Consider the following 24,409-nt stretch of genomic DNA (forward strand, 5'->3'; position numbering starts at 1 on the left):
CTTACAAAGAACAGAGACCTGGAACAGAGGCATGAGAGTGGCAAAGCAAAGTGACTACAGGCAGGGGCATAGGCAATCTAGACATGTGCAGAGAATACAGCACCTGGAACATAGACGGGGAGTAGAAGCAGGAAGGTAGGAAATGCAGACTCACTACAGGCAGACAAAATTATGACCTGAAGGGAGAACTGGCAGGCAGACAGACAATAGTGACAAATGTATAAGAAGTGTATACAAGGGACAGACGCATGCAGAAAATACAGACTCAAAGAACACATACATGCAGAATGCACAAGCAGACACTCAAATGCAGACAGTAGGAGATACAAATACAGGCAGAGAGCAGAGATAGACAAAATATGTACAAGGGTACAGGTAGACACAATGAATAGATAAGCAGACAGTACAAGCCAGCAATGGAAATATAGGTGCAGAGTACAGGCAATGAGGACAAACACAGGGACCACAGTTAGGGACAGAACATGGCCACATACAGAAACAAGACTAACAGCGTGCACAAAAAAATTCCAGCAAATAGGGAATACAGACATGCATACGGTACATGAAATAATCCCTTATGGTGAGTACAGGCAGACAGAAACATTGTGAAAAGCACAAGCAGAGAAGAATACAGATGTGGTGAATACTGTTGGACATCAGGAATGCAGGCATGTAGACTATATAAAATCAGTGATCTAAAGGACACAGACACCCAGCACACAAATAGAATATACATGTGCAAAGAGTACAGAAAAACAAGGGACACACATGCAGCACAATCCGTAAAAAGACAACACAATGGAAGAAAATACTGTGTTTATTGCTCTTTTTTAATAGTTAATTATACAGATTTATTTCTACTAAACAGTGCTCACAGTGGAGTCTAATGGTTTCGTCTATGCAATCCATAACGTGAAACTGTAACAAAAACCCCCGCGTGATTTCCAGCTCAGTATAAATCCAACTACAGCCATCAACTCCTTCCAACAGGGTCTGACTACAGGCCCACTTCACTACAGGTATTTACACCATCAGAGCAGAGAGACCTCCGACCCATAACACACACATACAAACATGCACGTACAGGCTCACCCTCGTGCGCGCTTTTACATATACACGCTCAGACACACCTTTACACATTCTCTCAATTACACAACTTTATGCAGCAATTCTCAATAACCATTCGGCATGAGCTTGTTACCCACCCCACCCAAGCGTAAGGGCTCACCAAATTCTCAATCCAGCATTCACCGGTGCTTTCACCCTGTCGTGTACTAGCTCACCTCTTGTGCAGCACATATTTACGTGAACACGTGCACAAACCAAGACCCCACTTGCATTGGGGCTCACTCCACACTCAGACACCTTCACTTGGCATATACACACACTCAGATCCCCCCTACCCACAACACACATTTGTCTAAGTGCTCTCTCTCTCTCGTTATCTCAGTGGCAACATCACTGTTTCTGCCCAGGGAGCAACAATGGGATGCCAGTCTTTCAATCCTCTCCACGTGCGCCCAACGCCAGCGTCTGAGGGCCCTCGGATCCCAGGCATTTCACGCGGCACTGAATCAACAGTACTAGCGGATCAGTGGAATGTTTCTTTCCCTTGCTGTGCTGGAGCTGCTTCTTCTTCAACCTTCCCCTTCACTGGAAAGGGAAACATTCGGAACCCTAAGACCCCCTCAAACATATACTGTGGCTGATTTCCCCTCCCTCTCTCTCAGGGACAGTGATCAGGAGGATGAACCCTGGCCTATTTCTGGTCTCTGTCCAACCCAGTGATCAGAAGCAGAACCCTTGGCTCATTTCTACTCTTCCTCTCACCAAGAGGGATCACCTGACAAACAGTAACAAGAACACCTATTTGATTTGCCCTCTCTCTAATTGTAAGCCAATCCAATTCAGATCCTACGCAAGATGCCTCATCTCCATGATAATACAAGATACACATGCGCGCGCGCACACACACATATACATACACACACACACGCAAACGACATGCTCCAGATTCGCTCTAGTGATGCTTCAGGCAGTTGATATGCTGCCTTGCGAATGCAGTGGTAAACTTCAACCCCGGTCCACGCATCTCTGCTGCACCTTGCCTAGGAGAACAATCCGGACCCTTTGTGGCGGATGGGCAGGGGAGGGGGCTCCAACAGGGACTGAGATACAGCTGGAGGTCTCTCCTTGGAGGGGTATGGCGGACGTGGCTGGGGATGCAATCCGAGCAACGGTTGGGGCAGAAGAGGGGAGGGTATCTGGGTTTGAATGAAGATGTCCCTCTGCCATTCCACATGCGTACACCGGTTAAGTTGAATTGAGGAGAGTCTCCCTCCTCCTCTGTCTCTCTCTGCCACCCGCCCCTTCCCCTCTCTCTCTCTCACTCACTCTCTCTCCCCCCGTGACATCGAGGGGAAGGGGTGGGTAAGTTCCGAATGGCACGAGTCTGTCTCAGGGTGCATTGCAAGGGTCCAGGACGGTACACTCAGCACTCTCCGCCAAAGCCTCGGCGATGACCAGCTCCGGGTGGCTTTTGCTCTTGTGAGCCACCACGCTGTCTTTTTTCTCAAACTTCTTCCCACACATGTTGCAGGAGAACTGGTAGTTAGCATCTGCATCGTGTTTCTTCATGTGCCAGTTCAATGATGCCTTCTGTCGGCAGGTGAAGCCACAGATCTCACACCTGGAGGGAGGGACAGAAGATTATATGGCTATTAAATCATTATACACTCAATACAAGGAGAAATGGAGGGGAGAGGGCCAGGCAGCCTGATAGAGTCATAAAGCGCAGAAACAGGCATTTCGGCCCAACTTGTCCATGCCCACCATGTTTCCAAATGTGAAGTAGTGCCTGCGTTTGACCCATATCCCTCTAAACCCTCCTATTCATGTATCTGTCTGAATATCTGTTAAATGTTGTAACTGTAACCACCATTTCCTCTGGTAGCCCGTTCCATATACACACCACCGTCTGTGCGTACAAGTTATGCCTCAGGTTCCTCTTAAATCTTTCCCCTCCCACCTTCGAACTTATGCCCTCTAGTTTTGGACTCCCTCACCCTGTGGGTCAGGACTTTGGCTATTCATTATATGATTTTAGAACCCTCTAGGTGGTCACCTATAAGCCTCCTTTGTTCCAGGAAAAGATGTCCCAGCCTATCCAGCCTCCTTATAACTCAAACCCTCCAGTTCCAGTAACATTCTTGTAAATCTTTTTTGCACCCTATCCAGCTTAATAACATCCTTCCTATAGTAGCGGAGGCAGAATTGTATGCAGTACTCCAAATGTGACCTTACCAGTGACTTCATGGAAGGCAAGGGATGGTGGTGGTGGTGGTGGCGGCGGCAGGGTGGGGGGGGCAGGGTGGTTTGCCACAAGCTGGACATAGAGTTAGGGAGGAGGGTGAAGAGCCAAAAAGCAAAGGTGTTACCAGGGACTGGTAAACAGTGATGGTCAGGGGAAAAGAAAGGAAGTGCAAAGCAGGGAGGACAACGGGCGACAGAGGGGAACCAATGAGGGAGTAAGGAGAGCGCATGGGAAATGAAAGGGCTGAGTGAAGATAGGGTGGCAGCAGGATTGAAGAGAGAGGGGGAAATTGAGCTGCGGAGTTCATATGTGTATTAATCTTAGGTACTTACTGTAGAGGCTTCTCTCCTGTGTGGATCATTCTATGAACGGCCAAATTATGAGAACTCTTAAAGGCACGGGCACAATACTCGCAGATATAATCCCGCTGATCTGTCAGACACAAACAGAATTATCAAGAACAGACGGGGACAAAGAGAATATCAGGTGAGATGTTTGGAGCAACATGGAATCGCTGTTAGTTGTACAGAGGCAAACAATGTAAAGATGTCATTTTCAAGTTTGAATATTGTCATTGGTGAAGTGGTAGCACTGAGGCTCATCTAATTCCATTCCATGTTAGCTGGTGAAACAAGGATGGGTGGGAATATTGGCTCGGAGGTCAGGCCAAAAAGAAAGGACAGCGGAGGTCCACCCAAGTCTGGTGAGAGAAACCACTAAATGTGTTCAGAGGGATTTTGCTGTTATAGTGGGAGAGACAAAAAAATGAATGTGTAGCTACAGCGAGGAGTCAGGAAGGGCAAATGGTATTCCGGAATAAAGGAACGATATGATCTCATTAGTTTTGGTCTTCAGATCCAAGAAAGGATGCCTGGTTTCTTTGGCAATTAGGATTTTAGGAGGAGTTAAGGTGGATCATCCACTCTGCTGTTCTGGCTGATGATGGTTGCACTTGTACTGGCTTCTGCCAATGAGGATTGGGAGCTTGGGGATGACTTAATTTTCTACCAACACTCATGACTCAATGTGGCAGGGCTAGAAAGTTCTGAACCAATTTGTTGGCTATAGGCCCACTCGCCTGCCTTTAGCGTGCTATCATGCAGAGATAGTGGAGTAGTCACTAATTCACTGAGCTAGTAACTCAGCTAACGCTCTAGGGAAATGGGTTCAAAACACAGCAAGTGGTGGAATGTAAAGTGAATTGATAAATCTGAAATTAGAAGCTCAGTGATGGTGGCCAAGAAAAGATAATCGATTGCTGCCAAACTCCATCTGGTTCAGGAACAGCCTTCAGGGAAGAAAACCTGTCATCCTTATCTGGTCTGGCCTACATGTAGCTATAGATCCACAGCAATGTGACTGACTCTCAACTGCCCAGCAACCCACTCAATACAAGGGCAATTTGGGATATGAATCAAATGCCAGCAACACCCACGCTCCATTGAGAGACAGAGAGAGAAAGAAATGTTGCTTCTGCTGTTTAGCTGGCACACATGGTCCTGTGTTGTGTACTTTTACCAGATTGGCAGCTCAATTTTAAACCATGCTTGATGCCGCAGATGGATCTTCACACACTTCACTGAATTAGGATTGCTCCCCTTGTTTCATGGTAATGATGGAATGAGAGATGTGCCAAAGCAATAAAGGTATAGATTGTGGTGGAAACAATTCTGCTGGTCATAATTCACTGTGGCCGCTGAGCTTTGAGATGCAAGATCGGTTATGTCCTATTTACCATGTTGGCAGTGCCACACAATATGAAGGATAGCGCCCTCAGTGTAAAGACAGGACTTCCTGTCGACAAGAACCAGGCAGAGGTTGCTCCTAACTATTCCGTCATTGACAGAGTATCTGCAAAATGTAGTTTGGTTGTGACAAGTTCATCTGGGTTTCCCCTCATTTTGGCTCTCTCATGATCCAGTGCAGCAGATACATCCTTTGGGATTCAGCAAGGTCACCCAGTAATGGTGCCACCAAGCCACTCTTAAACTGAAGCACCCACTCTCAGAATACATGGTGTGTTCCTGCTACCCTCAACTCCTCCTCCAAGTAGTGTTCAACATGGGGGAGAGCTAAGCCAACGACAGGAGGGAGGGTGGGAGAAGAGTAGATGATTTCCTTGCCCGTGTTTTAGCTGATTTAATGAGGCTACATAGGTCTGCTGTGAGCACATACCCAGGGATGGTGATGCAGCGCCTAGGATTTGACTGTAAGGCATATTTCAGTGAGCATGGATGATCTGTAGGCCACTTCTCCAGAGTTTGATACAAAACCCCAGAAATGTGAAGGCAACTTTAAAGAATCGCTGAAGCTAGATACTCCTTTCTCTGTTCTGATACCAGTACTTAGCTTAATGGTGAGCGGTATAGTCTCCTGCAGTGATTGTACAACTGAGTAGCTTGCAGGCCTATTTCAGAGAGCAGCTAAGGGCACAACACTGCTGTGCTGCGGAATCTCACATACATCTGACTGAGTAAAGACAGCAGATACTCTCCCTGCACATTAATGAGATAAACATGCTTTTATTTATTTCCATTGTCACCAATACTGATCCTATATTTTTATCCGAAATTTATTGATGGAACAGAAATTAAGAACTTTGTTCAGTTGCAAGGTATCCAGGTGATTAGTCCACTGAACAGCTAGTTCAGTCACGTAATCCTATGATGCTGACTTTAGCACTGAGCTCATTGATCATTAAGTTCCCTTCCACCTCATTTCCTTATACTGAAATGAGATATTGGTACACTTGAAGATTTAAATGTTGGCGTGGGTTAGAATGTGTTGTGCTTAATGAGGTATAATTCAAGAAGTCTGTGCAACTTTTGCCTTGGTCACGTAACTTCTGAATAACACAGGATCCACAATATGGACCTGAATACAGAGTCTAAGGCAGAATGCAAAACAGAGTGATACAGACTGCAGGCCCTAGTTCCTGGCAACAAACTGCGTCCCCCAAACTAGCCGCTGCCCACTCCCCGATTGCTAGCACGTACCCGAGTGGTGCTTCGTGTGCCGTAGCAGCTGCTTCTGAAGTCGGAAGAGGCGGCCACAGGACGGGTGTGGACAGACGTACTTCTTCTTCAGCATGTGTTGGTACCTCATGTGATGCTGAAAGAAGTCAACATATGTCGTCACCATCCAGAGGGACAAGGTTAATATGACAAAATTATCAACAAGGAAATAATTGAAACCTCAACGCAACATCCCACAGAGGGGACTGCTGTAACAGTAATTCACTGTCACGCAAGGAGGAGATATGCAGAACCCAACTCACAATTGTACAAGGAACAACTAGTTAACAACTAACTGACACACAAGGAAACGGCAGTCCAACAGTAAGTTACCATCACAGAAGGATGGACATGTGCAACCACATTCATGAGAGACTAGATTAACTCATATTCAGCAGCAAAAAAATGCACCACTGTTCCATATTCTAAACCAATCTTACAGCATGCAGTTTAACCCTGCTCTTAATGTGATGGGATCCCCACTTTGTAGGACCAGTTGCAGGGCAGGGGTGTGTGTGTTGAGCCACAGTCTGAACAGACGACTTGTCTAATACTCAGGTAGGGACACTGATCCTGGTTTCAAAGCTTTTATTTCTTTCGAATCAAACCTTAAAGCAAGAAGGGAAAGTGAACCTTCAGATTTCTGGGAAACAAACACTTTGATATCAGATAAAAAGACCAGCACTCCAATTTTACAGGAGTGGTGGGTGACTTTGCCAAAGTGCATAAATGCAAATTTCCCCACATTATATTCCATCTGTCAAGTTTTTGCCGACTCATTTAACCTGTCTACATCTATTTTTGTATCATCATCACTGGCCTTCCGACCTATCCATAAACTCAGGAACAATACATTCACTTTTCTCATTCAAGTCATTTATATTGTAAATAACTGTGGCACTCCACTAGTTATGGGTTGCTAATCTGAGATGCCCAATCCTGAGATTCCCTACCCTGCTTATCCCAACTCTATGTCTTCCATTGTTAAACCAATCCTCTCTCCATGCTAATGTACTACATCCAACACACTTACTTACGAAGTCGTCAAAGATGTGGAAGCTTATTAAATGCCTCCTGAAAATCCAAACACATTGCATCCACTGCTTCCCTTTATCCATCCTGCTGGTTATAATGTTAAAGAATTCTAATAAATTTGTCACACATTATTTCTCTTGCAAGAAGCCATTACTGATTTTGCTTGATCATACCATGCATATTGTAATACTGCATCCTTGACGTCTTAACATTTTCCCCGATAACAGACATTAAGCTAACTGACCCATAGTTACCTGTTTTTGCCTCCTTCACTTTTTGAACAAAAGTGCTACATTGGCAACTTTCCAGTCCTCTGGGACTTTCCCAGATTCTATGGATTCCTCAAAGATTAATACCAGTGCATCGACTATCTCGGTAGCTATGTCCTTCAATATAATAAAAACATATCTATCAGGTCCAGGGGACTTACCAGCTTTTGGCCCCATTAGTTTCCACAGCACTTTTTCTCTAGTCGTAGCTATTCTACTTATTTCCTGTCTTTCTTCTGCCTGTTGATTATTGAGAAACTTTGGAATGCCTCCCATTATGAAGCACAGTATTTACTCAACTCCTCTGCCATTTCCTGCACCCCATCATTATTTCCCCAACCTTCTTTAAGAGGCCTATATTCACTCCAAACGGCTGCCTGTCTTGATTTTACTTGTAAGTTTACCCTCAAACTTCATCTTCGCCCTGATTATTCTTTTGGGTCATCTTTTTGCTGCTTCTTAAAGCTTTCCCACATTTCATGTTTTCTCTTTCAATTTGATGCTATCCTTAACTCCCCTGATTAACTGCAGTTGGGTTATCCCCTTCCTAGAATCCTTCTTCCTCACTGGGATACATCTTTGCTGTGAGCTGTGAACTAATTTCTTAAGCATGTTATTGTTCCTCGAAGTCTTTGCTGTTTATCTCCTTTCCAAATCCACTCCAGCGACCCCTGCCCTCGTCCTTTTATAGTTACCTGTATTTAAGCTTAGCACAGTTGTTTCCAGCAAAAAAAGTTTCTCCCTCTCAAACTAAATACTATATTCTATCATGTTATGGCCACTGCTTTCCAGGGGATCTTTTGGTCTGACTTCATTTATTAAACCTGCCTCATCACACAACAATCTGAAACAATCCGATCCCTGGTTGGATCCACAACATATTGTTCAGGGAAACAGTCTCAAATCCACTCCATTGATTCATTGTTGTGGCTACCTCTACCAATCTGCCTTTTTTAATTGACATTATGATGTCTTTGTTTTATTTTCCCAATATATTCTCTGTACAGCAATTGATAGGGGATCTATAGATTATTTCTAACAGTGTGTTCTACCCCTATTTACTTCTTCCGTACACCTACATGGGATTTTATTTATCATACGAGTTTTCCCATTGCTCAACTAGTCACCCAGAGATTATTTCGAATTTTTAACTTAGCTCCTGATTCTTCAAATTCCTTTCCTTCTAGCCCTATCGATGTCATTGGTACCAAGGTGGACAACGACAACCGGAACCCTCCCCCCTCACTCTCTTCCTGCACCCTCCTGCCAGACAGTCAACTCAACCTTCGGGACACCCGTTCACAATTGCAGAGAACAATATCTACACTGCAAATTATACAGTCCTCTAACACGAGTACATTGCTATTTCCTTTCCCCACTTGCATGGTTCCCTGAACCAAGATACTGCACTAAGTTTGTTTATCCTCCCTGCTGTCCCCACTCTCAATGGCAAGGCTTGCAAGGATAGAGTCATAGAACATGGAAACAGACCCTGCAGCCCAGCTTGTCCATGCTGTCCAGGTTTCCCAAACTAAACTAGCCCCATTTGCCTGTGTTTGGCCCATATGCCCTTGAACCTTTCCTATCCATGTGCCTATTCAAATGTTTTTTAAAATGTTCTAATTGTGCCTGCCTCTACCACTTCTTCTGGCAGCTCATTCCATACGCACACCACCCTGTGTGAAAAAGTTGCCCCTTGGGCCCTTTTAAATATTTCCTCTCACCTTGAACCTATGCCCTCTAGTTTTGGACTCCCCTACCCTTGGCAAAAGACACTAGTCATTCACTTTATCCATGCCTCTCATGATTTTATAAATCTCTATAAGGTCACCCCTCAGTCTCCAACACTCCAAGGAAAAAAAGTCCCAGCCTCTCCTTATAACTCAAACCCTCAGTCCCGCCAATACCTTTCTAAACTTTTTCTTCATCCTTTCTAGTTCAGTAACACCTTTCCAATAGCAGGGTGGCCAGAATTGAACAGAGTATGCTAAAACTGGCCTCACCAGTGTCTTATGCAGCTGCATTATGACATCCCAGCTCCTACACTCAATGCTCTGAGCGATGAAAGCAATTGTAGGACAATTGCAGGGGCCAGGGCTCTTCAACTATCACCCTGGGTCCTCAAGCCTGCCTCACCTGCAGTCACATCCTCCTGGCCCTGATCACAGGCCAATTTTGAATTACCTCATGTGATGGTGGGACTGCCCTCTGAAGCAAAGTATCGAGGTAACTTTCTGCATCTGTGATGCAGGGTGATATCTGCAGCTTAGCCCTCAACTTGGATGTGAAGTTCATCAAGCTGCAAATACTTACTCCAGTTGTGATCACTTTCGATCACATTGGTGTCCAGCAGCTCCCATATGCTGCAGCAGCAGCAACACAACAAAGTTAAGTCATCACTATCCTTTGGGATTTAATTTGTAAATTAATTACTCTAGATTATCTGCCTTTTACATTTTATGGAAATGATACACTGTTTGTGTAAAACAAAGCCTTTAAAAATCACCAATGTCAATCCACAGCTTTGATCAAGTTTATGGCTAAATCAGTCCAACAGACTGAGTGGACTGTCTTACAAATTCCTCGATTCAATCTTGCAACGCATACTGATGTATCCTGCTTCTTAATGTGAGATTTATAACACGTTGATTGTAATTCACCTGTTAATTCATATTTGTTGACTTAGGTTTTGGTTTAGCACTCAGTGAAATATTGCCCGTTAGTTTTCTCTTTCCTCAACAAGCTCTGAACAGAAGTCCTTCGCCTGAAACAAAGACTCTGTCTCACTCTCCACAAATGCTGTCAGGCTTGCTAATACTTCCAATGTGCTTGAGCAATGTGAGCTTCAGCTTGTCCTTCAGCTACAAAGATGTGTTGGATAAGCTTGGGTTATTTTCTTTGGAGCAGAGAACCTGATAGAGATGTACAAGATTGTGAGGGGAATGGACAGGGTGAATAGAAACAGCTGTTCCTCTTAGTTGAAGGGTAAGTAACAAGGGGCATAATTTTAAGGTGAATGGCAGGAGGTTCAGAGGGGACTTGAGAATTTTTTTTTTCCACCGAGGTTGGTGGGGATCTGGACTGCCTGGAAGGGGAGCTGGGGTGAGAAACCTCACAATGTTTAAAAAAGGAATTTGGACAGGCACATGAAATCTTAATATTCAACATTACAGGCCTACTGCAGATTTGCTTTAGCTTTGATGGTAGAGGATGGGCTGAAGGGCTGTACTGTATGATTCTATGCTTCGCTTTTAATCGCGCAGTTTACTCCTTTTCTAGATGCATGACTTTGCAGTTTAACCTCATTCTCGATGAGAGTGAGTGTGCACTTTAACTCGTCTAGACCTGGGTGACGCAGAGGACTTTAATCCTGTTCTACATCCAAGTTTACTTCCAGTGCACAGTTTAATCTAATTCTAATTCCCAGTTACGCTGCACACTCTAATCCTACTACAAATCAGAATGGTGATTCTCAGCTTATTCACATTCTCGATCAGAGCAGCACAGTTTCATTCTACTCAAGGTCAGAATGATGTTGGCATTCAGCCTCTGCAGATGAAGACAGCTGAAAGAAAGTTTTCTTTAAATAAAAGGAATGAAATGGGCCAACAGATGAAGTTTGCACTGACCTGCAAATACCTTGGATTGGCGAGGATGGTTCCACAACCTTCCATCTCACAGCGCACATACTGGATAGGAGGCTTCTTCCTGAGGCAGAGGAGAGAGCAGTTAGATCAGGACATTCATTTCCGCCCTGCAGCTTCTGACAGAAAGACCTAGACTTCTCTTCCTTCTGCATTCTCCACAAACTTCCCAGCCATTGTAACGTGAATAACCAGGTCTGTGATAAACTTCAACCAGTCTTACAGCTCCCCCATGTTAAAACGCACGTAACCCAGTGATTTGCCAGTGACTGGCAAGAGACTTACCGTTTTTTAGGTGGACGGGGTCCTCTATCTTCTTTGGATCTTCGTGGCCTCCTGTCAAGGTGAAAAGGTAAGGTTTCAGCCACACAAACTAAATAACATCACTGCAATCTGACAGTACAGGAGCTCATTCAACACATTAGTGGTGCTGCTATCCAATTCATGCTCACTTTTCTTACAACCTTGCAAATTGGTCCTTTTCCAAGTGATTCCCACTGCATTCTAGACCTTAATTTATCATGCAGCAAACTTTCTCCTCTACTTTCTTTGCTAGTTATTTAAAACCTATGGGCCTCTTGCCAGAGTAAACCAGCTCGCCTCATTTACTACCGGAATACTTCATGACTCAAAGGACAACAAACTCATCTTTGCCAATCTCTGCACCGTTAACATCTCCCATTTCTATCAAGTGCAAACGTTATGAAGTCACAGTTATTGCCACAGCACTATACAGACTTAGAATTGGAATGAGAGAAAATGTTTGGGTGCTAAAGATCCGAGCAGTAAAGTCAGTGGAGAAGAACACTAGGAATATGCAGGAAATAAAGGATGAAGAACGCATCATTGAATCACAGAACGCCTGCAGCGTGGAAACAGGTCAATCAGCCCATCGAGTCCACACTGACCCACCAAAATGCATCCCACCCAGACCCACATCCCTACCAGGTCCCTGTAACCCTGCATTTCCCATGGCTAATTCACCTAGCCTGCACATCTTTGGGCACTACGAACAATTTAGCACAGCCAGTCACCTAACCTGCACATCTTCGGACTGTGGGAGAAAACCCACACAGACACAGCAAGAACGTGTGGAATTCCACACAGACAGTCAACCGTGGGCAGATTTGAATCTGGTTCCCTGGTGCTGGGAAGCAGCAGTGCTAATCACTGAGCCACCGTGTCACTCGTAAATGATAACAATGTAGACAAGAGTGAACAGTTAATCAGCAGGTCCTAGAAAAGATAGTTGGTTTTGGGCTCACCTCAAGAATAGATATAATTTTGCAGCCTTATATACAGAAGCTTGGGACAGAGAACTCGTTGCAGATAATAGAGAGCCACTAAGGGGTTTTTCTCCCAAATTGGCAGGTTGTGACAAGTGGTGTCCTTGAGCAGTTTGTAAACAGACAGTTTGAACAAAGCCATAGGATTCAACCATCATGCCTCTACTGCAGTATAGTGCACAATCCTGGGGACCACTTTCAGAAGGTGTGAAAATTTATCAGATAATCATCGGAAATGGGGAACTCATGGTATGTGGAGAAGCCCTCCAGCAGAGAAGGTTAAAACTTTAATTTTTTTAACTAAGCATTGATAACTAAAGAGAAACTGCTTCAGCTGGCACAAGGGCAAGCCACCAGACCATTTTAACCCTCTGAGCTCTTTTTTATTTATTCATGGAATGCGGGCATCAATGTGGGCCTGGAGCCACGTGTGGCCAGATCAGGCAAAGATGACAAATTTCCCTAAAGGATTTCACCTTGAAGGACACAAGTGAAGCAGTTGGCTTTTTGTTTTAGAAAGCAATTAACAATGGTCACCACTAGAACCTTCATTCTACATTTTTACTGAATTCAAATTCCACCCTGTACCGGAGTGAGATTCGAACCCAGGTCCCCAGAGTCTCTGGATTATTAATCTAGTGATAATACCATTGCCTCCCCTCGAAAAATTAGTCCAGAATCTCCACCTAACTCAAGCCCAAACATCCTCTATGCAAACTTTGTTTCGTAGCCTCACCAGGGCTTGACTAACATCGACCAAGGGTGCATGCATGTGCGTCTGGGTAGCTATGTTACAGGGACTATAGCGCAAGAGGCCCCTGATGGCAGATAAAATCTGTGTGTGGGGGGTGGGGGTGGGGTGGTGGGTGGGTACGTCAGTCTTGACAAGTCATACATACGGCCCACAGTGCGACAATACCCAGTCAAGAGCTGAAGGGTTTGCAAAGGTTTGGCATCTATTTTCTTTGTTTTTCTTTCAACGTTGCTGCATGTGCATAGTTGCGTGCTCCACATATTCCCACAACTGCTTGATCAACTCTTTGCCTTTGCCAACTTGTGAATGCACTCTCCACTTGTCTGATTTTGCTTCCTTTCATCAGCAAACAATTGTTCCTGATGTCTGCACATTCAGTTGATGTGTGAATGGAATGGGGATGAGGAAGGTTACATGAAAAAGTGGGGGGTGCAGCGTCACTGGAACCAGGTGTAGGAACTGGGGTCACTCAGAGGGCAATAGATGGTAATGCTGTTCAGTCGATGGGGGCATTGGTGGCTAACCTTTACCTCTTAGGAGTCTCCACCTGCTCCACCGTCTCCAGTTTCTCCTTCTCTTTACGTGGTTTCCGCCTCGGCTTCCCACGCTCCCTGAGAATTGGAACAAATTAGACATTAGAGCTCTGAAAGAGAGTTAGCGCTTGAAGGTCCACAGTCCATGAACACTGCCAACATGATAAAACCATTGTGCAGTGACCAAGGAGAGGGGAAAGATGTGGATGTGGTAAAGAGAAACAGGAGGAAAATGCAACGAGATGTGCCTTTAACAGGGATTTGTTCTGTCCTGTTTCTCTTGAACTCGAGTGTTGTAAACTTAGTGCCGAGTGTCTGCTCCATGGAAAGCAGAGTAAACAGCTTCAGGATTTTTAAAATTAGATAGAAGAAGCACTAGTGGGTGGAGTCAGGCTCACACAGGACCCAGGGTTTCAGGTTTTGCTTTCAGCTGTTGAAGTTGGGCTTTTGGAGTTGCAGCTGCTGCAAAAAGCTTAAGTTCTGTCTCTGCTGCTAGATTCATTCTTTCTACTTTTCCTTTCTCTTAGCCTGGAGAAGATAACAAGTGAAGGAAATCTATTTTGCTAAATTTATCTTTGCCGAGGGTGTGTTCGTGGGATGCTCCTATATTGGAATATTGGTGAGTACTTGTTAAATAATCTATTATTTTGTTAAGAGATAGTAAGAACTGCCAATGCTGGAGTCAGAGATAACACAGCATGGAGCTGGAGAAACACAGGCCAGGAAGCATCAGAGGAGCAGGAAAGTTGACATTTTGGGTGTGTATCTCCAGCTCCACACTTATTTTGTTAAATCTTTTCAGAATTAAAGTTATGCCAATTCCTTTATCTTTTGTTTTTGTTTTAACTGTAGCAAGAATAAAATGCGTTTGCTTAAAGCCTAGTAGTTTGACCAATCAAATTACATCTGGAGCACAGTGCCTTACACTTGCCTTTAAATAAGATAGAAGTTAAGGTGTAGGTTATGTCCTTGATATGCTTTGAGGGGGTTTGCTCTGATCCATTACAAAAACATTTAAAAAAGGAGAGATAGAAGGGAGGCTGTTAACAGAAGGCAGAACAGCTGCTAAACTGGGCAGTAGTGGAGGCAAGGTTGGCAGAAAGACAGGCAGAGGAGAGGAAGGGATGACATCAGGGATGGGGGCAGAAGGGGCAGCATAGAGATCAGAGTGTCAAGTTTGCAGCTGAGACTGGAGGGAGGGACTGGATAGAAGTGTGCTGGGGTAGGAAATTGGGCAAGGGGAGAAAAGGTAGAGAGGAACAGACCAATCAAGACCCTCAGTTGTGGGAATGTTGGAAGGGAGCATTGAGATTCAAGACCAAAAGACAGAAAGAGCAGGATGGGTGGAACTGGCTGAGTTGTCTAAAGGGTTTTGCTTTGCCCTCCAACGCCTTCTCTGGTTACCTGTGTGGTGACGGCTCATACATTTCATCTTTGGGATCATCGTGGAATGGGATGTCATCGTCAGTCTCCACCAACTCTGGTTCCTCTTCCTCACTATAAAAGTAGGAGGCATTAGTCAAAGCTAGGAACAACACCCACTGCACTCATGATCGCAGAACTCTGTAATGACGCCCATCAATTCCCATCGAAATGCACCAAAAACAAAGTTCACCACCCAGTAGTGTCACTCCCCCAGTCTAACCCACATCCCGGGTCCAATCCCTTCATAATACTCACATCCAAGCCCCCAATCCTCCATGTCTCCAGTCTAAGCCCCATGTTACCCCACACTCATGGTGTAAGCCCCACGTCAGCATTCTGTCTCCAATTAATGGCGTCCCTGTTATCTCACGTGTGGTCACATCCCCGGAATAAGCCATCCACTATCCCAAACATACCCTGAAATAATGCCCCACTTCACCACCACGACATTTGGAACCAAACCTCTCATCAGGGTCAGACTAGGGAATGACTCCAACCATTGTTACATACCGTCCCTCACCAACTCCCAAGTTCAGTACCCCAAAATCTCCCTAAGCCGAACACTATCGGACAACAGATAATCTCCAACACCCTCAGGAGGAAAGGTTCTATCACTGTGCTGTATTTAAGGGGAACTGGTTGGAAACTGCTCAAGGGTTGGGGAGTGGGAAGACTGGAGAGGCAGGGCAGGGCCTGTCTCCTACCTGTTTTCCAATTCTGGCTCTCTGATGGAATTGGGGAGACCAGCAGCAGCAGCTAACCCTAGGTAGAGGAAAGAGGAGAAAAGTCAACTGGGGAAAAAGGGAAATAAGAAGAAATTAAATAAATAACACCAAGGTTACTTCCTTTGTCTTCATGCCAGGGGAACATTACATCTCATCTTGGGCAATCACATCTGGACATCAAATCTGATGAAAGGCAGCAATTTTGTCTGTATTCCCACTAAATGACTGTACTGCTAACTGCTCTCACTCCTTCCTTCACACCCAACAACTCAACCTCATCTTAAATAGCTCCATCTGAAGTACAGTCTGATACATGCAAGGTGATTCAGCAGTAAAGTGAGTTAATTTTCAATTTGGGAGCTGCCAAATAGCACTATATCAATAAAATTTCAGGCTCCATTTGGCTTGTAAAGGGTCTACAGTCTAAGTTGATCTCTTTTGTCCCCGGTCTGTCAATTAAAAGAATTGAATGCTAGACATCTGAGATTTTGTTTTTCCTTTATTCATTTACAGGATGAGGGCGTCGCTAGCTAGGGAGCATTTAGTGCCCGTCCCTAATTGCCCAGAGGGTAGTTATAAGTCAACCACAGTGCTGAGAGTCACATGTCAGCCAGACCAGGTAAGGATGACAGTTTCCTTCCCTACAGGACATTAGTGAACCAGATGGGTTTTTCTGACAATCGACAATGGATTCACGGTCATCATTAGATTCTTAATTCCAGGTAGTTATTGAATTTCAATTCCATGATCTGCTGCAGCAGGATTCTAACCTGGATCCCCAGAGCATTATCTAGGTCTCTGCTTTCACAGTCCTGGGCAGTCAACATCACAGGTCTGGAAGAAGGTGAAGGAGCCTCATGAGTTCTAGGCATGCAGTGTCCAGTTGAGCCTTTGGGGGCTCGTCGGTGGAAAACTGAATTTTTTTTTGGAGGGGGTCAATAAGGCAGATGATACAATAAGCCATTGCTATCTTGTAAAATTCATTCACAAGATGTGGGTGTCACAGATTGGCTGAATTGACTGCACACCCCCAGTTACCCAGAGGGCAGTTAAGAGTCAACCACACTGCTCTGGTTCTGAAATTACACACAGGCTAGACAAGGTAAGGATGGTAGTTTCCTACCCTAAACAGCATTAGTGATCCAGATTTTTTTCTTTCCTCCCAATCAACAATGGTTTTATGGTTATCATTAGACTCTGAATTCCAGATTCTTTGACTGAAATCAAATTCCACCATCTGCCACCCAGTACCTAGCTCTCTGGATTAACAGTACTGAAGAGTATCATTAGGACACTGCCTTCCTTGTGTCAGCTTTTACCACTTTCCCAGACTTTGGGCTCTGAAGCCATCCAACATCGAAAATGGTAAGCCCTCCCACCATCAATACCCCAACCAAAACATATGCAGTTGAGGAAAAGGAGGCAACTATTTTGCCTTCATACATGGCCCAACTGGTCCAACAGACACCAGGCCAATGGTAATTATATTTCATAACTCAGGGATGTTTAGTTTCCAAAAGGCCAAATGTCTCCAAGTTTTATTGGTTTGATCAACTAGCACAAGCCGTGGCCTCTTGGAAAACAACCAGCACATGCTCAGTCCGTTTACAATTGACTTGCCTCAACTGGTGACCGATTTGCTTATAAGTTGCAAAAGTGTCATTGTGAAGCCTTTTGTTCAGTCCTGGCTTTGTAGAGATTTATTATGCTCAGTCTCTGGCTGTACAGGTCACAATTTTTATTTTGGACTGTGGACCAAAATGGGAAAAGGATTGTTTTAACGCAGGGGCCATGGAAGCAGTTGCTGAAAATTAAACAAACAAAAAAGAAGCTATTGGAACTCACTCTGAACTGTATTTCAGTGTGGATTTGCTAAAGCAGTGCGGCTATCTAAGATGCAATGACATCACAGATGAGTACAGAGCAAACTTTGTCCAGCGATTGACTGCTGATTGGTTTGTGCAATTGCACAGACCAGAGGGGCCACAACATGACAACAACTCCCTGAACGGTTACTGGGCAGGTGAGTGAGAGAACAACAGAGGCACAGCAGCCTCCAGACAGTAACAGAGAAAGTCTCTCTCTCTCTCTAATCGCTCTGCAGTGAAGTAAAAAAACCTGGAGGATAGGGGGAGAGGCAAAAAGCAGGTAAATATATGCCAATTAGTCAAACATTTACTATTGGAAAAGTATTGGAATGAATTAAGGAAGTAATAACACTTGGAAAATCATTTCATCAAGCATCATCAGCATGGCTTTGTGAAAGGGAAATCATGTCTGACCAATGACTAGGTGATGGCCTAGTGGTATTATCGCTGGATTGTTAAGCCAGAGACCCAGATAATGTTCTGGGGACTCGGGTTTGAATCCCACCACAGCAGATGGTAGAATTTGAATTCAATAAAATATCTGGAATTAAGGATCGAATGATGACCATGAATCCATTGTCGATTGTTGGAAAAATCCATCTGGTTCACTCATATCCTTTAGGAAAGGAAATCTGCCATCCTTACCTGATCTGACCTACATGTGACTCCAGCCCCACAGCAATGTGGTTGACTTTTAACTGCCCTCTGGGCAATTAGGGATGGGCAATAAATGCTGCCTAGCCAGCGACGCCCTCATCCTGTGAATGAATAAAGAAAAAAAAAATTAGTTGAGATATTAGAGGAACTCTCAACCCGAGTGAAGACAGAGAAACTGGCAGACATGCTGTACTTGGACTTCCAGAAGAAATTTGACAAGATGTTTCACAAAAGGTAACTCATAAGGTAAGAGCCCACAGATACAGAGGCAGGATAATGGCATGGATCAAGAAATTGGCTAATGGGCAGGAAACAACAAGGAGCTCTTTTTCAGGTTGACAACCTGTAACCGCTGGGTTTCCACAGCCATCAGTGCTGAGACTGCAACTGTTTATAATCTATATTAATGACTTGGAGGAAGGAAACAAATGTACCATGGCCACATTTGCACAGGACACAAAAATAGGTGGAGAGGCATATTGCAAGAGGGATTCAAACAATTTACAGAGCTATGACAGGTTAAATGAGGTAGGGAAATTTAACAGTTTCATACAAAATTACATGGAGGTCAAAATTCAGAGGGCATTGATTTATAATAACTGGAAGCAGGATTAAAGGGGGAGCTCATGAATAACGTGCAATTAGTTCAGTTACATTGCTAGTCAATGGTGACTCCTGAAACCTGAGCCTTGGTATTGATGAAATCTTTTTAAGTAAATAGTAAGGCAATCGCAGAGCGTATGAAGCCCAGATTGGGTGGAGTGTTATCTCAAGGGTAAATCTAATTCTTGCCTGATTTTTGTTTAAAATTTGTTAAAAGATGTTGACTTTCTTCCAGGATCAAACCAGAATGTTGCATAAGCTCTCTGACAACAGCTCTAACAAGACAGTGAACTAGTTTAAGCAGGTTTCTCTGCTTTAGCAAAGTTGAAGCACTGGTTTTCAAAAGTATATAAGTACGGGGGTAGGGGTCCTGTGGCACAATAGTAGAGTCCCTTCCTCTGGGCCAGAAGGTCAGAGTTCAAGTCCAACATGCTCTGGAAGTGTTTAAACAAGTCGATTCAAAATACTTATAAATACAAGGGCTTCTCGATGATTCTCGAGCTTGCTGAGTGTGAAACTGGGAGTTAGGCGAGGAGCGGAGCTGCAAATTAATCGAAGAAATAATTAACAGAATAAAGTTGGCACTTGAGATGATGAGTCATGAGTATAGCATGTGGGAGTTCCTGGATCCACAGCAACCTCGGGTGACCACAGGGTACTGTTTGCAAGAAATGGCTTAAGGAGCATTAGCTCAGAGACTTTAAGTTGGAAACAGAGCTACAAATATTATGTTACATCAGGAAGGGGACAAGTCACCCAGTCACTGCATTCTAGAAGGCTGTCACACACCCTTAGGTTACCATTGTCTCATCTATTCCATGATCACGTGCTTGTGAATCAGACAGGTAAGAGGGAGAAGAAATTGAACCTCAGCCCTTACAGCTGCCCAGCACCTTGTCTGGATGAGACAGAGGGTTATATTGTGGAGCAGCAGATTGACCATAGCACCATGGTACAGGGAGCAATTTAAGTGGGTCGAATGAAGGGGAATGTGGTAGTGGGACAGTGAGAATCCAAAAAGCTCTACTGCCTGCCAGTGTCAGAGTTCAGAATATTGGCAAACGATGATGGAGAGGCACGTCCATTGGGACAACAAGCATCCAATCGTCATGATCCATGTAGAAATCAACAACAAATGAAAAAGTTGCTGCCTAGGCAGCATGAGGAGCTCGGCATCGAATTAACAAACACGAACAAGCAAATTGAAAAGTGATCATCTCCGGGGGAAATGATGGTATATTATCACTGAAACTGTACTCGTAAGTCCCAAGCTAATACTCTGGGGCCAAATCCCACGATAATTGTGGGATCTGAATTTTTCAAATTAATTCATGTGATGAGGGCTTTGCTGGCCAGGCCAGCATTTAATGCCCATTCCTAAGTGCCCCAAAGGGCAGTTAAGTGTCAAACACATTGTTGTTGGCCTGGAGTTACATTTACGCCAGATAAGGATGGCAGTTTCCTTCCCTGAAGCACATTACTGAACCAGATAGATTCTTGCAACAATCGACAATGGATTTGTGGTCGTCATTAGAGTCTTAATTCCAGATTTTTAAAAAAAAACTGAATTCAAATTCCACCATCGGCCATGGCCGGATTCGAATCTAGGTTCTGGATTAACAAAATAAAAGCCGAAAGAACTGTGGATGCTGTAAATCAGAAACAAAAACAAAGTTGCTGGAAAAGCTCAGCAGGTCTGGCAGCATCTGTGAAGGAAAAAAAACAGTTAACATTTCGGGTCCAGTGACCCTTCCTCCACCTCTGAGAAAGGGTCACCGGACCTGAAATGTTAACTCTGTTTTTTTTTCTTCACAAATGCTGCCGGACCTGCTGAACTTTTCCAGCAACTGTGTTTTTGTCTCTGGATTAACAATTCAATGACAATACCACTACGTCATTGCCTCCCCTAGTTAATTGATAAATCTAGAAATAAAAGCTAGAACCATTCATGGTAATGATGAAACCATCATTGATTAGTTTAAAAACTCCCAGTTACAGAAAATATGTAAAACTGAAAGGGTTCAGAAAAGATTTACAAAGATGTTGCCAGGGTGAAGGGTTTGAGTTATAGAAAGAGGCTGAATAGGCTGGGGCTATTTTCCCTGGAGTGTTGGAGGCTGAGGGGCACGGATAGAGTGAACAGCCAAAGTCTTTTCCCGGTTCAGGGGAGTCGAAAACTAGATGTCACAAGGTGAGAGGGGAAAGGTTTAAAAGAGACCTAAGGGACAACTTTTTCACACAGACGGTGGGATGTATGAAACAAGCTGCTAGAGGAAGTGGAGGAAGCTGGTACAATTACATTTGAAAGGCATCTGGATGGGTACATGAATAGGAAGGGTTTACAGGGATATGGACCAAATGCTGGCAAACTGGACAGGATTAATCTAGGATATCTAGTTGGCATGGACAAGTTGGACCGAAGGGTCTGTTTCCATGCTTTCCATCTCTTATGAATATGAGTCACTAATGTTGTCCCCTTGTTCAAGAAGAGGAGCAGAAACAACCCTGGTAATTATAGACCAGTGAGCCTTACTTCGGTTGTGGGTAAAGTGTTGGAAAGGATTATAAGAAATAGGATTTATAATCATCTAGAAAGGAATAATTTGATTAGGGATAGTCAACACGGTTTTGTGAAGGGTAGGTCGTGCCTCACAAACCTTACTGAGTTCTTTGAGAAGGTGACCAAACAGGTGGATGAGGGTAAAGCGGTTGATGTGGTGTATATGGATTTCAGTAAAGCGTTTGATAAGGTTCCCCATGGTAGGCTATTGCAGAAAATACAGAGGCATGGGATTGAGGGTGATTTAGCGGTTTGGATCAGAAATTGGCTAGCTGTAAGAAGACAGAGGGTGGTGGTTGATGGGAAATGTTCATCCTGGAGTTCAGTTACTAGTGGTGTACGTCAAGGATCTGTTTTGGGGCCACTGCTGTTTGTCATTTTTATAAATGACCTGGATGAGGGCGTAGAAGGATGGGTTAGTAAATTTGCGGATGACACCAAAGTCGGTGGAGTTGTGGATAGTGCGGAAGGATGTTGCAGGTTACAGAGGGGCATAGATAAGCTGCAAAGCTGGGCTGAGAGGTGGCAAATGGAGTTTAATGCGGAGAAGTGTGAGGTGATTCACTTTGGAAGGAGTAACAGGAATAGAGAGTACTGGGCTAATGGTAAGATTCTTGGTAGTGTGGATGAGCAGAGAGATCTCAGTGTCCATGTGCATAGATCACTGAAAGTTGCCACCCAGGTTGACAGCATTGTTAAGAAGGCGTATGGTGTGTTAGGTTTTATTGGTACAGGGATTGAGTTTCGGAGCCATGAGGTCATGTTGCAGCTGTACAAAACTCTGGTGCGGCCGCACTTGGAGTATTGCGTACAGTTCTGGTCACCGCATTATAGGAAGGATGTGGAAGCATTGGAAAGGGTGCAGAGGAGATTTACCAGGATGTTGCCTGGTATGGAGGGAAGGTCTTATGAGGAAAGGCTGAGGGACTTGAGGCTGTTTTCGTTAGAGAGAAGAAGGTTAAGAGGTGACTTAATAGAGACACACAAGATGATCAGAGGATTAGATAGGGTGGACAGTGGGAGCCTTTTTCCTCGGATGGTGATGGCTAGCACGTGGGGACATAGCTTTAAATTGAGGGGTGATAGATTTAGGACAGATGTCAGAGGTAGGTTCTTTACTCAGAGAGTAGTAAGGGCGTGGAATGCCCTGCCTGCAAAAGTAGTAGACTCGCCAACTTTAAGGGCATTTAAATGGTCATTGGATAAACATATGGATGATAATAGAATAGTTTAGGTTGGATGGGCTTCAGATTGGTTTCACAGGTCGGCGCAATATCGAGGGCTGAAGGGCCTGTACTGCACTGTAATGTTCTATGTTCTCTAAGGAATCTGCTACCAGTATCCATATCTGTCACCAGTATCCATATCTGTCTAACCTACATGACTCCAAAATCATACTACTGTGATCTATTCTAAACTGCCAAGACTCAACAGATTTCTACATATTCAAAAAAATTCAAGATATGCCTGGACAGAGCAAGAAAATGGTGAAGTAGAACAACAGCCATGCTCGTGCTACACAGTTTGAAGGGCTGAAACCCTGTTTACAGTGAAGCACAATGTCTGCTGTTCTGCATACTTCAGTCTGAGCCAGCCCTGCCTCCGGCCCATTACTTACATAAACTAGTCCCATTTGCCTGCATTTGGCCCGTGTCCCTCTAAACCTTTCCTTGTCATATTCCTGCCCAAATGTCTTTTGGATGTTGCAACTGTAACCCCCTCTACCACTTCCTCTAGTAGCTCATTCAATACGCACACTACCCTGTGTGGAATAAGTTGCCCCCCTCACAACCCTTTTAAATCCTTCCTCTCTCACCTTAAACCTATGCCCTTTAGTTTTGAACTCCCCTACCCTAGGAAAAAGATCCTGGCTATTCACCTTACCTATGCCTCTCATGATTTTATAAACCTTCATAAGGTCACCCCTCAACCTCCTATGCTCCAATGAAAAAAGCCCTAGTCTATTCAGCCTCTCCTTATAACTCAAACCCTCCTGTCCCAGTAATACCCTAGTAAATTTTTTTTCTGCATTCTTTCCAATTTAATAATAATTTAACATCTTCGTACAGCGGGGTGACCAAAACTGTACACAGTACGCCAAAACCAATGTTCTAAACAGCGCAACATGACGTTCCAACTCCTATACTCAATGTTCTGACCAATGAAGGCAAGTGTGCCAAATGCCTTCATTACCAGCTGTACTCACCAGCCAGGGAGATACTCTCGTCCTTCTGGTCAGGGTCTGGCACCGACTCGCAAATGAGCTGCATTGTCTCTGTCTCCGTGTCTGGCTGTGTCTCAGCCGGACGTTCTCTGGACAGCTCCGGGCTGTTGACCATGTGTGTGTGAATTTCTGGGACAGTATATGCAGAGGGTGAGGCCTTCTCCCAGTAGTGGGACTCCCATTGCGGTTCCGAGGTGGGGTCGGACTCTGGCTCTTCACACGTGCTCTTGGCCCTCCATCGCCCTCGGCCCAATTTAGTCTTCATCAAAACCACAGGGGCAGTCTTCAGCACTGGAAGCTCTGGCATAGGCTCGACTGAAATGAGCGAAGAGAAAGAGACAGGTTGTCAGAGAGTAACAGACTGTAGAGGGAGAGGAAGGAAAAAAAAACACAAACAGGGAGACTGGGAGAAGATGGAGGAACTGAGAGGAAGAGACAGCAAAGGAAGCAGGAAGAACATGACGGGGGTAGAGACAGAACAGAAGAGAAAGATGCAAAA

The 24,409-nt window shown here is 44.5% G+C and overlaps 1 protein-coding gene across 1 annotated transcript in view; it reads right to left on the reverse strand.

Annotated features, from left to right (window-relative positions):
• Positions 1–799: 799 nt before the first annotated feature.
• Positions 800–24,409, reverse strand: part of zfp91 (ZFP91 zinc finger protein, atypical E3 ubiquitin ligase) — a 70,196-nt gene continuing 46,586 nt past the window's right edge. Inside the window, exons 6-14 of the mRNA XM_048620735.1 lie at positions 23,893–24,225; positions 15,978–16,035; positions 15,253–15,345; positions 13,846–13,926; positions 11,561–11,611; positions 11,261–11,339; positions 6,310–6,424; positions 3,646–3,745; positions 800–2,689 (exon numbers count right to left, since the gene is read on the reverse strand). Of these exons, the coding sequence (XP_048476692.1) occupies positions 2,458–2,689; positions 3,646–3,745; positions 6,310–6,424; positions 11,261–11,339; positions 11,561–11,611; positions 13,846–13,926; positions 15,253–15,345; positions 15,978–16,035; positions 23,893–24,225 (1,142 nt within the window). The 3' untranslated portion in view covers positions 800–2,457. The remainder of the gene's footprint in view (positions 2,690–3,645; positions 3,746–6,309; positions 6,425–11,260; positions 11,340–11,560; positions 11,612–13,845; positions 13,927–15,252; positions 15,346–15,977; positions 16,036–23,892; positions 24,226–24,409) is intronic.

This window comes from Rhincodon typus, chromosome 48, assembly GCF_021869965.1.
Source record: "Rhincodon typus isolate 14 chromosome 48, sRhiTyp1.1, whole genome shotgun sequence".
Lineage (NCBI taxonomy): Eukaryota > Metazoa > Chordata > Chondrichthyes > Orectolobiformes > Rhincodontidae > Rhincodon > Rhincodon typus.